This window comes from Mirounga leonina, unplaced genomic scaffold (assembly GCF_011800145.1).
Source record: "Mirounga leonina isolate KUSES-001 unplaced genomic scaffold, KU_Mleo_1.0 Mir_128, whole genome shotgun sequence".
Lineage (NCBI taxonomy): Eukaryota > Metazoa > Chordata > Mammalia > Carnivora > Phocidae > Mirounga > Mirounga leonina.
In genome coordinates this window covers 34,364,022-34,381,250 of record NW_023270320.1, presented here as the reverse complement: position 1 = coordinate 34,381,250, position 17,229 = coordinate 34,364,022, and the positions used below count along the sequence as shown (strand labels likewise).

The window sequence follows — 17,229 nt, the reverse complement described above, 5'->3', positions numbered from 1 at the left end:
TCTTTCACCATGAGTTAGCTGTGCCTGCAAAAACTCCTATATGTAACCTTTTCCCTACTGGAAAATTATTTCCAAGTTCTTCCACAGGACTCCAGAAATATGCATTTCTATGAGAAAGATCTTTGTGTTCAAGGTCAGCACCTCCAGGGGTAGAAAACCCCTTTGTCAGGGAGGGAAGCAAAGGGGGAATGAGCCTTGTCTTATAGGCACACACATCCAGTTTTGCCTCTTAACATGTTGTGTGACCCCGGGTAGATTACCCAATTCCTCTCTGAGCCACTGTTACCTTACATTTAGAACAGTATGGCCATGATGTTATACTTGTACAATTCTGAAAATCAGAGAGAAAACAGGACAGTACTGTAGAAAGTCTCTGAAGTTTCACTATTTTTACGTGCATAGAAAAGGACTTCCATTTTATCTCAGTCTCTGTGTTCTTCAGGTCCTACTAATGAATTAGTACAGTTGGTAGTGAAGGGAAGGATGGAGGTATTCAGAGAAATGCCTCATGTCTGTCTGGCTCTGACTTCTTGGTTAGTTTGAGATGACCTCTGTGATGTGTCAGGACATCCTCCTTAGTTTTCCTCGCATTTGCAGCCACGGCCAGTGACATGTGTGGTGGTGGTTATTTATTCTCATGGTACCTGTTAACTGCTCTAAGCTTTTGTTGGAATTGAGTGGGAGGGGTGAATTTTTCTGGAAGTGATGCTCTTCCTTTGAAACCTGTTGAAGGGAAAGGTGCCAAGGCACTGATCCTTACTTCACTGGATTTCAGTTCTTGTTCATGTTGATGCTTTTGTCTGTCATAGCCAAGTATTTTGAAATTCTAATTTCTGATCTGTAGGCTAATATGACTGAAAGAGGGCTTGTCATTTTTCCATTAATTGTCTGTGTGCTATCCTGTGGAAGTCCCTCTGTAGCAATTTTTGGCTCTTAGGTGCCCTCCTCCATGTTGGTGGCCATTCAAGCCCCTTTTCCTTTGGTATGAAGATGGGAACAATACAAACACTAAACAGTACTTGTCAAGCTTATTCATCTTTTGCTTCATTCATTTCTTTTTTTTTAATTCATATAGCCAGCATACAGTAAGTACATAATTAGTTTCAAATGTAGTGTTAAATAATTCATCAGTTGTGTACAACACAAAATGTTGATATTGCAGCAATCTGTAATGTAAGGTTAACCTTAGAAAAGGGGTATTCGTAGAAAGCCAGAAATAACAGCTCCTCTGATGTATATTGGGCATTGGTTGTGTTCTGGGCTCTGTAAGGGATAAGGTACACCCCTAACTTCAAGAACTTAAGATGTCATGTCTGAGAGAGACATATATTTTTAATGTCATAAACTATGTCATCACTCATAATGGATGCATCAGGAAAAGGCCTCTGAATACAAAAGTGGGAGATCTTGACCCCAAGGAATAAAAAGGAGTGTGTTGAAGAGAAGGAAGAATGAGCAGCTGCCAAAGGGATATTTGCTGGATGGAGTTGAATGGAGCTGCAATTCCTTCACAGCAAGTGAAGCAGCTCAACCAAGGGCTCTGAAAGCAACATGGTATATATATACAATAGAATATTACACAGCCATCAAAAAAATGGAATCTCACCATTTGTAATGACATGGATGGAACTAGAGGGTATTATGCTAAGCGACATAAATCAGTCAGAGAAAGACAATTGTATGTTTTCACTCATAATTTAAGAAACAAATCAAAAGGATCATGGGGAAGGGGGGAAAAAATAAAATAAGATGAAATCAGAGAGGGAGACAAACTATAAGCGACACTGAACTCCAGGAAACAAACTGAGAGTTGCTGAAGGGGAGGTGGGTGGGGGGATGGGGTAACTTGGTGATGGACATTAAGGAGGGCACATGATGTAATGAGCACTGGGTGTTATATGCAACAGATGAATCACTGAACTCCACCTCTGAAATTAATAATACACTATATGTTAATTAATTTAATTTAAATAAAATTTTTAAAAAGAAAGTAACATGAGATCCACAATGAGCTGCTGCATGAATGTTTAAGTGACAGAATAGAGAAAAGTGGGTTTATCTTCATTGTCATAAATCTGAGTGCATAATCTGAAGTAAGGATCATTTTTTACCTTGGAATTTAAAAGCTTTTATAACCATGTGAATAAATATTCTGGAGGTTTAGAAAATCTAATTTGGTTCTGGGAATTTATATGGTCTACCTGAGTATACTTCACTCCAATGAAAATAAGCTGTGTAATCTGTAAACATATTGCACCTTCTCTAGATTCTCTTCTTTGAACCCTACTGCCTCAATCTCTAGTATTAACTCTCTTTGGGCCCTACTCAGAACCTCAGCTTCATCAGAATAATATTGACTTTATGAGGTCCCTTGGGGAATTAAGAGATAGATTACAGAAAGCAAGTATATGACGAAGTACACAGTGCAGAAATCAAAAGCATCTTCATGCAAATGGATTGCAAATGTTTTTTCAACTAATCACTGTGGTATGACATTTTGAGCAATATGAAATAAGTCAATAAAGCTCTCCAGTGAAACATCTTGATATTATATAAAGCTGTGTGCTTATGAGAAAGCCAACCCCTTGGTTAATACAAACAAGAGCAATTATCTTTGACGATATGTTGATGAATGTAAAACTTTAACAAGACACACACATTTTCCAAATTTGAAATTAAACAAAAGAGAAAAATAACGAAATTGAAAATGTGTGAATCCTCAGATGATATTATATGTTATTATAGGAAATACACATACATACAAATAAATTAGAGACCTACTAATATCACCTTTGAAAAAGAATGTACAATTAACATGGGTCAAATGATGTCACCCAAAATGCCAGTGTTAGTAACTCCAATGCACCATCCCTTACTAAGGCAATGATGAAGCTGTCAAAAACTACTGGGATGAACTCTTTCAGAATTCTAGAATCTAATAAAAAACACAAAACCTGGGGAAGTGCTTAATAGAAAAAGAAGGTACTGAATTTCAGTAAAACAGCCTTTAAGATATTTTAACTTACCCACCTCCCATGCCCCACTCCCCAGCTCTGTGGCCACCATGAGGACAGGGGTCCACATTCCTGGGACAGTGTGCTCGTGCCAGCAAGACTGATTGTTCTCAGAGAATCGTGGTCGTGTGTTCTGACCTCTTTGGGGGCTCCACGAGGGGCAGACTCAGGGGCTTCCCTTTGTTTCAGCTGCCTCAGAACTTTAAGGAGCTCCTGGGTGGCACTGTCAAGAGCATTTCAATGAAATATACCAGCAGCACCTGTCTGGGAAGGTATCAGCCAGAGGGGCCAGAGGGAGGCAGACCGAAAAGCCTGGGAAGGAAGATGCTGGGACATAATTGAGGGACGAAGGGCACTGAAAATCTCCTGTGTGCTGGGCAGTCTATAGGCCATGCTGATGCCCACGGCTAACACCTGAGAGCACCATGTGAGTTGGCCTTCAGCACTGGCGCAAGGGCAAGTGAAGGGATGATGGAGTTAACTCCCTGCCTAAGCTCTGGAGCAGAGCACCAGCATGGGGGCGGGAGGTCTGCAGTGACTGGCAGAGCACCTCATCGTGATCTGGCTCCAGGCATTGCAGGAGCTCTCTCTCAAATCACAAGGGGCCCACTAAGCTAAAAGAGCAAACTTCAGGGGCACTCATGACAAAGACCCTTTACAAAAAGTTGAGAAAATCATTAAAGTAACACAATCCATATGAGTTGTAAACAAACAAACAAAACCCTGGAAAGGCAGAAGATTGTTGTTTGCAAAATTACCACATTGTGTTGCTCAAAATGTCCGGTATTCAACAACAAAAATAGAGTTATACAAAGAAACAAAGTACAGTTCATTCAGGTGGGGTAGGGGGTGGGTACGGAAACTGAAGATACTGTCCCTAAGGAAGTGGCTTTAAAAGAACTATTTCAATGATGCTTGAAAATTGAAACCAGGAGGGGAGCCTGGGTGGCTTAGTTGGTTAAGCGTTCGACTCTGGATTTCTGCTCGGATCATGATCTCAGGGTTATGTGATCATGCCTCACGTCAGGCTCCGTGCTGGACATGGAGCCTGCTTAAGGTTCTCTCCCTCTCCTAGAAAAAAAATGAAACCAGGAAGGATGCGCTTTTACCAAATCAAGAGTTTCAATACATAGAGATAAATTATAAAATGGAGTTAAATAAAAAATCTAGAGTTGAAAATTACAGTAGCTGAAACAAAAAATATATATATAAAAAGAGGGTTCCAGCCCTGGACTTGATCAAGAGAAAAACTAATCCATGAACATGAAGACAAATCATTTGAAATGATCAGTCATGGTTTATGGATGAGCCAAAGATGGTCTCTGCATATCAGATGTGTGTTTTATTTCTTCACAGCAGACAGAGCCCTTTAGCTCAAAAACCCACTGTTGCCAAACTCAAATTTTTACACACTGGATTGTTTTAAACATAGCCCAAATTAGTAGATTTCATAGCTTAGCCGTATCTTCTGTGCATGCCCTGTGGATCACCACCTAACATCTACTAACAGTAAATAAGATAGACCATGAATATCAGTGTCTCCAAGCCCCTGTCATCCATTCATAATTCTCTGGCTCAGAGACTCTATATCTTGCTATTGAGAGACATCATCTCCACAGGTAAGCGCCTTCTCCAACCCCTCTCCTCTGGGAAGTTTCTTTGTCATCCTAACTTTCTGTGTGGTGGACCTCTACTGTTACCACTGAAAGACATCATCCTATGAGGGACCACCCCATTCAGTCAAGCAGTCAGTGTGCCACCAAATAAATCTTGTTGCATGATCATAAAATTGTATGTTATCAGCCCTGTACTGAAGTCCCTTGATCTCAGTACAACTGCCCAACACACATCCACAAGTCAGTGGAGATAAATCCTACTGGGACATGAGCTCCTCTCAGAAGGGGGTGTGTGTGTGTCAATCTTAGGAGTCCCAGCACTAGCACAGGCCCCACCCACAGGAGTCACCAGGAGCCATCCCTTCCCTCCTGGTGACACTTTAGAACAGAGCATGTGACTCCTGGCTAAGCCACCAGCTGGGTCTCTAATAAGGTGGTTGCCCAGAATTACAATTCAATACAACTAGAGCTTGGGGGTAGAACACGTATTGCCTTAGGCAGACAATAGAATTGGTTGCTCATCATCCTCACACATGACTTGATAACATGTTTCTACCCTAACTGTACCATAGAATCACTGGTGGAGATTTTTACAAAATGATGTGTCAGGTACCCTGCACTAATTATATATATTTTAAGAATGTGGTGGTGTGGTGGCTAATAGGTTTAGGGATTTTATCCTACTGGAGCCCTATTTTCTGGTTTGTGGGGTGGGGTGGCGAACAGCTATGGTGCTTTCTAAGGTGCCTGGAGGATGCATAAATCCAAAATTGTCTTAATAAGATATAGACTGTGGTCACAGAATCAACTCTTGCTCCTACTTAGATCAATTCAGGTGTTTGGGGACAAAATCCAAGGAGCTTTCTGGGGGCTGAGAGGGCAGAGCTGCCTCTCTCTCTGGCACCAAGCTGTTTCCAGTAGCAGAGACATAAGCTGAAGGGCCACCAAAAATTTTAGACTAGATGTCTTTGATAGTGCCTCCATGACCTTGCCTGACCAGCGTCATGAGCCTCTGAGAAACCTGGCAAATGGGGCTGAAGGTCACAGTTGTGCCACCACCAGGGCATGAAGGGAGACAGTGTTGGTGGGAAGTTGGAATGAGTGGAGCTGAGCTGTGTGGAAGGGACTTGGAAAAAAGGGAGACTCACAGAGTCTTGCTGAGTCTCTAACCCACATGCTGAGGAGTACAGAACTGAATCTACATAGAGAAAACTAGAACACCAACATTTAGCTTCTTTAGCAACAGGTTTTATTGTTCAAATATTTGCAAGTGTTGATCTATAGTAAAAGTTTAACTTCTTAAAAAATTTTACATTTAATATTGCCAGATCATTTTGTACTCCTATATTTTATGCCACATTTTTCATAATGAACCAGGGGTTATCCTCTGCACGAGTGCTATAGTGTTTTTAAAGTTGAGAGCTGTTGCTGAAAACATCCGTATTGTTATATTTATGATATGAGCTCTGCCATGTCATCTGAGGTCAGACCATGACTGAAGGCTTTGCCACACACACGGCACATGTATGAATTCACTTCCATACACAAATGTATATCTTGCCTGAGGAGTATGAGAACTGAAGCATCTTCTATAGTGATTACAGTCTGTTTCTTCAATATGTGCATCCTTTGGTGACTTCAAATGTTAAAGCTCTGACTGATATTTCTTCCACATTCATTGCATCTGTAATACCGTGTCATCTCAGGTCAGAATACTTACTGAAGACCCTCATGATTTTCTCTCCAATGTTGGATTCCCTCATGTCGTCTAAGGGAAGAATACTGACTGAAGAATTTCCCACATAGCTGACATTCATATGGTTGCTCTCTGGTGTGCGTTCTTTCATGGTGTCTAAGATTGAAATATTGGCTGAAGGCTTTCCCACACTGGTGACATGCATATGGTTTCCTCTCCTGTGTGTGTTTTGTTATGTGGTCTAAGTTCAGCACATCGACTGAATGCTTTCCCACATAGAAGAGACACATGTGGCTTCTCTCTAGTGTGAGTTCTCTTGTGTTGGCTAAGGCCAGAGCTCTGACTAAAAGTTTTCTTACATTGATGACATTCATAACATTTCTCTCCAGAACGAATTCTCTCATGTTTTCTAAGGTAGGAACTGTGAATGAAAGCCTTCTTACATAGATGGCATTCATATAGTTTCTTTCTTATGTGAATTTTCTCATGTTGTCTAAGGTAAGAATTCTGACTGAAGACTTTCCCACACAGATGGCATTTATATGGTTTCTCTCCACTGTGTGTTTGATTGTGGTTTCTAAGGGCAAAGCTTTGCAGAAAGCCTTTCCCACAAAGATGGCATTCAAATGGCTTCTTTCCACTGTGAGTCATCTTGTGTCTTCTAAGACTAAAGGAATTACTCAAGTCTTTCCCACATAGATGGCATTTACGTAATTTACCTCTAGTGTCAATGTGGTTATACTGAGTAAGGAATGATTGTTCACTAAGTGATTTTCTACACTGTTTGCTGAAATAATGTTTCTTCCTCAGGTGAATTAACAAAAATTGAGTCAATGCAGATATATGAGTAAACTCATCACCCAAGTCAGTACTTTCAATAGGATCTTCTGAAGCACGAGATTTATGCTTTGGGGAAGATGAAAGGTTGTTAATGGTTTGCCAACATACTTCCATACATTTATTTCTCTACATCTAAATTCTAGAGTAGTAGTTAGTAATATTCTCCAGTTGCATACACATCTTGTTACTCTCCGCAGGCATCAGTATTTTCTCTTTTGTAGTATTCCAACCTCAGAGTTATCAGATTAATTCTGAAAACTTCAGTATGTTTCAAAGACTAGGTAATGGTGGGGAAAAGATGGCAGAGGAATAGGGGACCCTATTCCAACTGGTCCCCAGAATTAAGCTGGATATCTTCCAGACCATTCTGAACATCCAGGAAATCAGCCTGAGATGTAAGAAGTTAGAGCTGGATCTCTATAAACAGAATATTGCAGGTGGTTGGTTTCAAGGTATGAAGCAGGGAGCCGTGATTCTGCAGGCAGATATTGGAGGATAAACAGAAGGGGGAGGGAGCCAGCCATGGGGATCCTACACCACCGGTGAGTGATAGCCTCCCACACTGGGGACCAGGCACAGACTTCCTGACAGGTAGCAATGGGGAAAGGACTTTAGGGCAGCCCCCTCAGATGGAAACCCAGAGTGGTGGGGCTATGCATGTGAACTGGGGGCAGCTGGCGGGTTTAGAAGTACAAAGGGCAGAGATGAGCCCCAACCCGGAGGCAAGGACTGGGAGTGCTGCTGAGGGGCGTACAACCCAGGACGCTGCAGTTTATAGCAGCAGAGACAGAAACAGAGATAATGTGTCCTGGAGAGCTCACTGAAGAACAGACTGTGATCTCTCTGCTCTGGGGCAGAGGGTTGGAATGGTCTCTTCTCTGACTCTTGGAAGAGATGGGGAAAGCCACCAGAGAACAAAAGCCCCCCAAAACCGGTTTTCCCTGAGCCATCCCCCACCACAGGGGGCAGGACAACTCTGCCCAAACAGGTTTGCCTGAGTAACAGCACAGCAGGCCCCTCCCCCAGAAGACAGTCTGGGAAAACAAGAGGCCAGCAACCCTAAGGTCCCTAGAAAACAGGTGCATCTTGCTTGGGTTGTGGTCAATAATTGGGAATCTATATATTCCCTCAACCACCCCTCAACAGAATGACTAGGAGGAGGAACCCCCAAAATAGGAAAGACTCAGAGACTATGACTTACGCCACAAATTTACAAATGGATTCAGATAAAACCAAGATGTCGGAGATGGAATTCAGGCTAGCAATTGTGAAGAAAATAGCTAGAATGAAGAAATCAATTAATGGCAACATAGAGTCTCAGGGCAGAAATGAAAGCTGAATTGGCAGAATTTAAAAATGCTATCAATGAGATCCAATCTAATCTAGATAATCTAACAGCCAGGGTAAGCGAGGCCAAAGAACGAATTAGTGACCTAGAAGACCAATTAATAGATAAAAAGGGTAAAGAAGAAGCCAGGGAAAAACAACTCAGAATCCATGAAAATAGAATAAGAGAAATAAGTGACACCATGAAATGTTCCAATGTCAGGTTTATTGGAATCCCTGAGGGGGTGGAGAGAGAGAGAGGACTAGAAGATATACTTGAGCAAATCATAGCTGAGAACTTCCTAATCTGGGGAATGAAACAAACATTCCTGTCCTAGAGGCAGAGAGGACCCCTCCCAAGATCAAGAAAAAGAGGCCAACACCCTGGCATGTAATAGTAAAACTCACAAATCTTAGAACCAAGGAAACCATCTTAATGGCAGTTAGGGGGAAGAGATTCCTTACATACAGAGGGAGGAACATCAGAATAACATCAGACTTATCCACAGAGACCTGGCAAGCCAGAAAGGGCTGGCAAGACATATTGAGGGTACTAAATGAAAAGAACATGCAGCCAAGAATACTTTATCCAGCAAGGCGGTCATTTAGAATGGATGGAGAGATGCAGAGCTTCCACGACCGGCAGAAACTGAAAGAATATGTGACCACTAAGCCGGCCCTGCAAGAAATATTAATGGGGGTTCTATAAAAGGAGAAAGACCCAAGAGTGATATACAACAGAAATTTACAGGGACAATCTATAAAAACAAGATCTTCACAGGCAACATGATGACAATTAATTCATATCTTTCAATAATCACTCTCAACGTGAATGGCCTAAATGTTCCCATAAAATGGCACAGGGTTTCAGATTGAATAAAAAGACAGAACCCATCCATATGCTTCCTACAAGAGACTCATCTTGAACCAAAAGGTACATCCAGACTGAAAGTGAAGGGATGGAGATCCATTTTCCATGCCAACGGACCTCAAAAGAAAGCTGGGGTAGCAATTCTTATATCAGACAAACTAGATTTTAAACTAATGACTGTAGTTAGAGAAACAGAAGGACACTATATCATTCTTAAAGGGTCTATCCAACAAGAAGATCTAACAATTATAAATATCTACACCCCCAACATGGGAGTAGACAACTGTTAACCAAAATAAAGAGTCATATTGATAACAATACGTTAATTGTAGGAGACCTCAGTACTCCATTCTCAGCAATAGACAGATCATCTAAGCAGAAAATCAACAAAGAAACAAGAGCTTTGAATGACACACTGGACCCAATGGACCTCATAGATATATACAGAACATTCCACCCTAAAACAACAGAATACTCATTCTTCTCAAATGCACATGGAATTTCCTCCAGAATAGACTACATACTGGGTCACAAATCAGGTCTCAACCAATACCAAAAAATTGAGATTATTCCCTGCATATTCTCAGACCATAATGCTTTAAAACTGGAACTCAATCACAAGAAAAAATTTGGAAGACATTGAAATACTTGGAAGCTAAGGACCACTCTGCTCAAGAATGTTTGGGTCAACCAGGAAATCAAAGAAGAACTTAAACAATAATGGAAACAAATGAGAATGGAAACACATTGTTCCAAAACCTATGGCTTACTGCAAAGACAGTCCTAAGGGGGAAATACATAGCCATCCAAGCCTCACTCAAAAAAATAGAAAAATCTGAATTCATCAACTAACTCTACACCTTAAAGAATTAGAGAAAAAGCAACAAACAATGCCTAAACATGCATTAGAAGAGAAATAATTAAGATTAGAGCAGAGATCAGTGAATTACAAACCAGAAACATAGTAGATCAGATCAACAAAACTAGAAGGTAGTTCTTTGAAAGAATTAATAAGATCGATAAACCACTGGCCAGACTTATCCAAAAGAAAAGAGAAAGGACCCAAATTAATAAAATTATGAATGAAAGGGGAGAGATCACGACTAACACCAAGGCAATAGAAACAATTATTAGAAATTATTATCAACAACTATATGCCAATAAGCTGAGCAACCTGGATGAAATGGATACCTTCCTGGAAACCTATGAACTGCCAAGACTGAAACAGGAAGAAATTGACAAACTGAATAGGCCAATAACCAGTAATGAGATTGAAGCAGGGATCAAAAACCTCCCAAAAAAATAAGAGTCCAAGGCTTGATGGATTCCCTGGGGAATTCTACCAAACATTCAAAGAAGAAATAATACCTATTTTCCTGAAGCTGTTTCAAAAAATAGAAACAGAAGGAAAGCTTCCGAACTCATTCTATGAAGCCAGCATTACCTTAATCCCCAAACCAGGCAAAGACCCCATCAAAAAGGAGAATTTCAGACTGATTTCCCTGAAATTCCAAAATCCTCAACCAAATCCTAGCTAATAGGATCCAACAATACATTAAAAAGATCATCCACGGGCGCCTGGGTGGCTCAGTTGGTTAAGCGACTGCCTTCGGCTCAGGTCATGAACCTGGAGTCCCTGGATCGAGTCCCGCATCGGGCTCCCTGCTCGGCAGGGGGTCTGCTTCTCCCTCTGCCCTCTTCCCTCTCATGCTCTCTGTCTCTCATTCTCTCTCTCTCAAATAAATAAATAAAATCTTTAAAAAAAAAAAAAAGATCATCCACCACAACCAAGTGGGATTTATCCCCAGGATGCAAAGGTGGTTCAACATTCGCAAATCAATCAATGTGATAGAACACATTAATAAGAGGAGGGAGAAGAACCATATGGTCCTCTCAACTGATGCAGAAAAAGCATTTGACAAAATACAGCATCCTTTCCTGATTAAAACTCTTCAGTACAGGGATAGAGGGAACATTCCTCAAGTTCATAAAATCCATCTATGAAAAACCCACAGCGAATATCATCCTCAATGGGGAAAAGCTGAGAGCCTTTCCCTTAAGATCAGGAACACGTCAATGATGCCCACTCTCACCACTATTGTTCAACATAGTTCTAGAAGTCCTAGCAACAACAATCAGACAGCAAAAAGAAATAAAAGGTATTCAAATTGGCAAAGAAGAAGTCAAACACTCTTTTTGCAGATGACATGACACTTCATGTGGAAAACCCAAAAGATCCACCCCCAAATTACTAGAACTCATACAGTGATTCAGTAATGTGGAAAGATACAAAATCAATGCACATAAATCAGTTGCTTTCTTATACACTAACAATGCAACTGTAGAAAGAGAAATTAGAGAAACGATTACATTTACAATAGCACCAAAAACCATAAGATACCTCGGAATAAACCTAACCAAAGTGGTAAAGGATCTATACTCCAGGAACTACAGAACACTCATGAAAGAAATTGAAGAAGACACAAAAAGATGGAAAAACATTCCATGCTCATGGATCGGAAGAATTAAAGTTGTTAAAATGTCTATGCGACCCAGAGCATTCTATACCTTCAATGCCATCCTGATCAAAATTCCAATGACATTTTTCAAAGTGCTGGAACAAACAATCCTAAAATTTGTATGGAATCAGAAAAGACCCCGAATCGCCAAGGAAATGTTGAAAAAGAAAAACAAAGCTGGGGGCATCATGTTGCCCGATTTCAAGCTGTATTACAAAGCAGTGATCACCGAGACAGCATGGTACTGGCACAAAAACAGACATATAGACCAATGGAACAGAATAGAGAGCCCAGATATGGACCCTCAACTCTATGGTCAAATAATAATTGACAAAGCAGGAAAAAATATGCAATGGAAAAAAGACAGTCTCTTCAATCAATGGTGCTGGGAAAACTGGACAGCCACATGCAGAAGAATGAAACTCGACCATTCTCTAACACCGTACACAAAGAGAAACTTAAAATGGCTGAAAGACCTCAGTGTGAGACAGGAATCCATCAAAATCCTAGAGGAAAACATAAGAAGTAACCTCTTTGACATTGACCACCACAACTTCTTTCAAGATACATCTCCAAAGGCTAGTGAAACAAAAGCAAAAATGAACTTTTGGGACTTCATCAAGATAAAAAGCTTCTGCACAGCAAAGGAAACAGTCAACAAAACAAAGATGCAACCCATAGAATGGGAGAAGATATTTGCCAATGACACCACAGATAAAGGGCTCGTATCCAAGATTTATAAAGAACTTCTCAAACTCAACACCGAAAAAACAAACAATCCAGTCAAAAAATGGGCAGAAGAGATGAACAGACACTTCTCCAAAGAAGACATACAAATGGCTAACAGACACGTGAAAAAATGTTCATCATCATTAGTCATTAGGGAAATTCAAATTAAAACCACACTGAGATACCACCTTACACCAGTTAGAATGGCAAAAATTGACAAGGCACGAAACAACAAATGTTGGAGAGGTTGTGGAGAGAGGGAAATCCTCTTACACTGTTGGTGGGAATGCAAGTTGGTACAGTCACTTTGGAAAACAGTGTGGAGATGCCTCAGAAAATTAAAAATAGAGCTACCCTATGACCCAGCAATTACACTCTTGGGTATTTACCCCAAAGACACAGATTTAGTGAAAAGAAGGGCCATATGCACCCCAATGTTCATAGCAGCAATGTCCGCAATAGCCAAACTGTGGAAACAGCTGAGATGCCCTTCAACAGATGAATGGATAAAGAAGATGTGGTCCATATATACAATGGAATATTACTCAGCCATCAGAAAGGATGAATACCCAACTTTTACATCAACATGGATGGGACTGGAGGAGATTATGCTAAGTGAAATAAGTCAAACAGAGAAAGACAATTATCATATAGTTTCACTTATTTGTGGAACATAAGGAATAGCATGGAGGACATTAGGAGAAAGAAGGGAAAAATGAAGGGGGGGAAATTGGAGGGGGAGATGAACCATGAGAGACTATGGACTCTGGGAAACAAACTGAGCGTTTTAGAGGGGAGGGAGGGGAAGGGATGGGTTAGCCCAGTGATGGGTATTAAGGAGGGCGGCACATATTGCATGGAACACTGGGTGTTATAAACAATGAATCATGGAACACTACATCAAAAACTAATGATGTACTGTATGGTGACTAACATAACATAATAATAAAAAAAACAAAATATCACTCACTTGACAAAATCTTCAGCTGATATTTCTAAAATTATACTCACTCAGACTAGGCACCTCCTCATACTAGAGCACAGGTGTCTGCTACTTACCTGGACTCTGGCCTTGGAGAAATCCTGTTCCTTCACTCCACAGCTCTTTTCCTTGCTCCAACTGGAAGGATCTTTTGCAAATCTTATTCCATGTTTGTGGAGGAAAAAGTGTATATGGACTTGAGTTCTGTGCAGATTAACCTTTGCTATCACCAAGTCCAGGGTGGGCTTTACCAACGATGAATAAAAAGATGATTTGAAGGTCAGCCCATGTAGCAGCACCTTCAACAGAGAATAAATTGAAGTTCCTTCAGCAGACCAGGAGGAAATCCAGGCTGTAGGCCAAAATGGTGAGGACTGCTAGATGCCGATGCTCATGCACAAGTTCAGAGAAAGAATGCAGAATCATCAGTCTTTTCAAAATGGGAAAGACTAAATGTCTCCACAGTGGGTTAAAAGTTATTTTCAAACAGCATCCCATAAACATAACAGCCGCACGAATAATAAAAATTATGTTATTTTCACAACTCTAATCTCAAGCCTCCACATAATGAGGAAAACAGAATCATTATTTCTAAGATATTTAATCAATCTATTTATGAATTAAAATAACCATTGAGTTTCCAATTCTGTTCTGAATGCTAGAGACTGAGTAGCAAGAAAGGTATGAAATTGTGGTCAAGTTTACAATTCTTGTGTGTTGATGAAAAGTATAATGTGAAGAAACATCTTCTTCTTAAGTAGTTATAAGGGTTGTAAAAGAATCAGGACAGCGATTGGAGTGGGATATGGGGGAGCTGTTCTATACATTCAATGAGTGAATGAATGGAAACAAACATGTTGGCAGACTTACCCAGAAAGACCAGATGACTGATATTCTCCAGCATCACATCTCTGAGCAGCTTTTGCTGGGATATGTCCAGCAGGGCCCACTCTTCTTTGGTGAAGTCTATAGCTACATCTTCAAACATCACTGATTCCTAAAACATCATGGAGATTCCATTTAGACAGGGCATCCAGAGGTAGGAGGGTTGAGATGACAACACTGCGGATGGAGGCAGAGGAGCCGGGTTTGTAGAAAGATCAATATACGTTTGGGGCTTCCTGTCAGGTCATTGTCAATGCTGAAGTAGTATCTGCCTTTGGATACATTTACAGAGATCTACACACTCTGACTTCATAATACTTTATTATAAAGCAATATCACACGAAGTGTGGCATAATACAACCTGGACATGTTTCAGTAACCTGGTGATCAGAACTTCCAGACAGGTGATTATAAAATATTTGCTTGAAAATTCATAACTAAAACTCTCTTCCCCATTAATTCCAAGTAACTCTACAGATCCATCATAAGACAAATAATAACCATGGTGTACTGTCTTTAAGCCATAATCATTGGTTTAAATTATTCCCTAGGTGAACTTCTGGTTCCTCATCTACGAACTGGTTTAATATGTTGTGAATGTTAAAAGATCCAAGGCCTTGATCTAGGGAGTGTTTCCTGTCTAGCAAACCTGCATTAAATATAAAACATTATCATTAAAATATCAGAAAACCTTGAAAAAATTGCCAGCGTTACTCAGAACTGAGAAAGATTCATAGATGTCTCTCTTAATGCTACATGACTCAGGTGTTCATAACAAACTATAAGGTCAGATGGCTCAGCAGCACAAGCCAGGGACCTCTGAGATGGCTGTACTGAAGGACAGTCCTAGCCTGACCATTCCTGTGTTATGAGGACTCTCATTCTCAATATTCTCTGGGACTTCAGGCACCAGTTATCACTGTTTCTCTTGTATCTTTATTTTGTCTCCATGCGAAAGGATAAAGGAGACCTCATGACTGGTTTGAGTCTATCCAGTTTTTCAAAAATTTACATGGGAACCTAATTTTATTCTTCCTACCATACTCTTTTTCCTTTATGTGTAGTGCAATTAAGAAAATACTACTCCCTACACATTCCTTCCAGTTATCAAATATGAACCAAAGGTTAATGACTAAGAGGTAATACATGTGACTGGGGACAAGCATGATAGTGATAATTTCAGTTATATTTTTTAGAAATTTTCAAAAGTGCAAATTCTAATAATTGTATGGGGTTTAAAACTGAGAAAAACATAAAATGATTCTTCCTTCCTTCTAAACCTCTCTCCTGTTCCTCTCAACACTGAGCAATGCTCACACCAGGTCTTGTAACACTAGATTAATTATACTCACATGCTGAAACATCTACTTCCCTACTGGACTATAATATTTCCCTCACTCATCTCCAGCACTTGCAATCACCACCATCCTAAGCCCATTGCATCCAAAAAACATGGTTAATGAGTTGAATTATTTGCCAGTGAGGTCATGGGTTGGATGAGGGAAAGAAAACTTCTCTTATCTCTTCTGTAAATACACAAGCTTAATGGAAGCTATCATAAATTTGCATGTTAGGAAGGAGATTAATTATCAGTGAGTTCCTGACAGATGGTAACTATTCCAGAGTCCAGAAGAACTTAGCACACAGATGCCTGAACCCCACCTGATTGCACTTAGAATATACATGCCAATAGGAAAAACTTGCCCATCTGATTGGCACTAGGGAGTTACTTCAGCAGAAAGAGGCTTCCCTACTCACTGGTGACTGCATTGTCAGTAACTCAGTTGTCAGGTATCTTTCTCTGGGTTTTCGCTCAGACAATCCAAGCACTAAGTGGGCAAAGCTGAGGATAGAGAAAGAAGCCATGAGACTCCCATCCTGTGCACAATTTCCAGTCTCACCTGTCATGAGGCCCTGAAACTTCACCTGGGGAATACCCCCAGCCCTACAAACTGGTGCACTCTAAGAATAGAGTGCAAGAGGTCGCTCCTATCCCAGGGTCAAATTTAAGAAGGTTATAAATGTGGCTGAAAATAAAGAAGGTCAGGGGCGCCTGGGTGGCTCAGTCGTTAAGTGTCTGCCTTCAGCTCAGCTCATGATCCCAGGGTCCTGGGATCGAGCCCCGCATCGGGCTCCCTGCTCTGCGGGAAGCCTGCTTCTCCCTCTCCCACTCCCCCTGCTTGTGTTCCTGTTCTCGCGGTCTCTCTCTGTCATATAAATAAATAAATAAAATCTTTAAAAAAAAAAAGAAAAGAAAGAAGGTCAAAATACAGATATCTTACAAATCAGAACATAATAAGCATTGCATTTTGTATATTAATCAGCCTATGGCATCCCAAATTATTTAATTCCCTCCCTGATTCCAAAGCATAGTGATCCCCAACTCATGCCACATATAGGGTTTGGTTTTTACCTGAAGATGAATGCTGTGGAATTTCTCAGATTTCGTTATTCTTGCCTTATTTACTAGCAATGGTTCTCCAGCATCCATGGCAGCCCTCTGAAGCCTAACTCCCTTCCTGCTCTTGGGTCCCCCATAGACTTGAATATCAAGCAACTAAGAATCTACTTTATGATGGAGTTAATCAACTCAAGACCTTTTATAAATTATCTTCACCCCTAACATCAGTAATAATTTAATGTATTTCATGGACAAATAATGGAAATGCATCATGAACAAAGGGATAATAATTAACTCACCCATTTGTACCTGAGGCCCAGGAGAAAAAGAAAAGTTAAATTTGTACTAAA

General features: G+C 40.5%; 1 protein-coding gene across 1 annotated transcript; it reads right to left on the bottom strand.

The window, feature by feature from the left end:
- Positions 1-6,346: 6,346 nt before the first annotated feature.
- Positions 6,347-16,969, bottom strand: LOC118009820 (zinc finger protein 596-like). Its single transcript, XM_035003843.1, is given in 5 exon segments — positions 6,347-6,538; positions 6,540-7,232; positions 13,671-13,918; positions 14,464-14,590; positions 16,892-16,969. Coding segments are annotated over 5 exon segments (1,338 nt in total).
- Between the last annotated feature and the right edge of the window lie 260 nt (positions 16,970-17,229).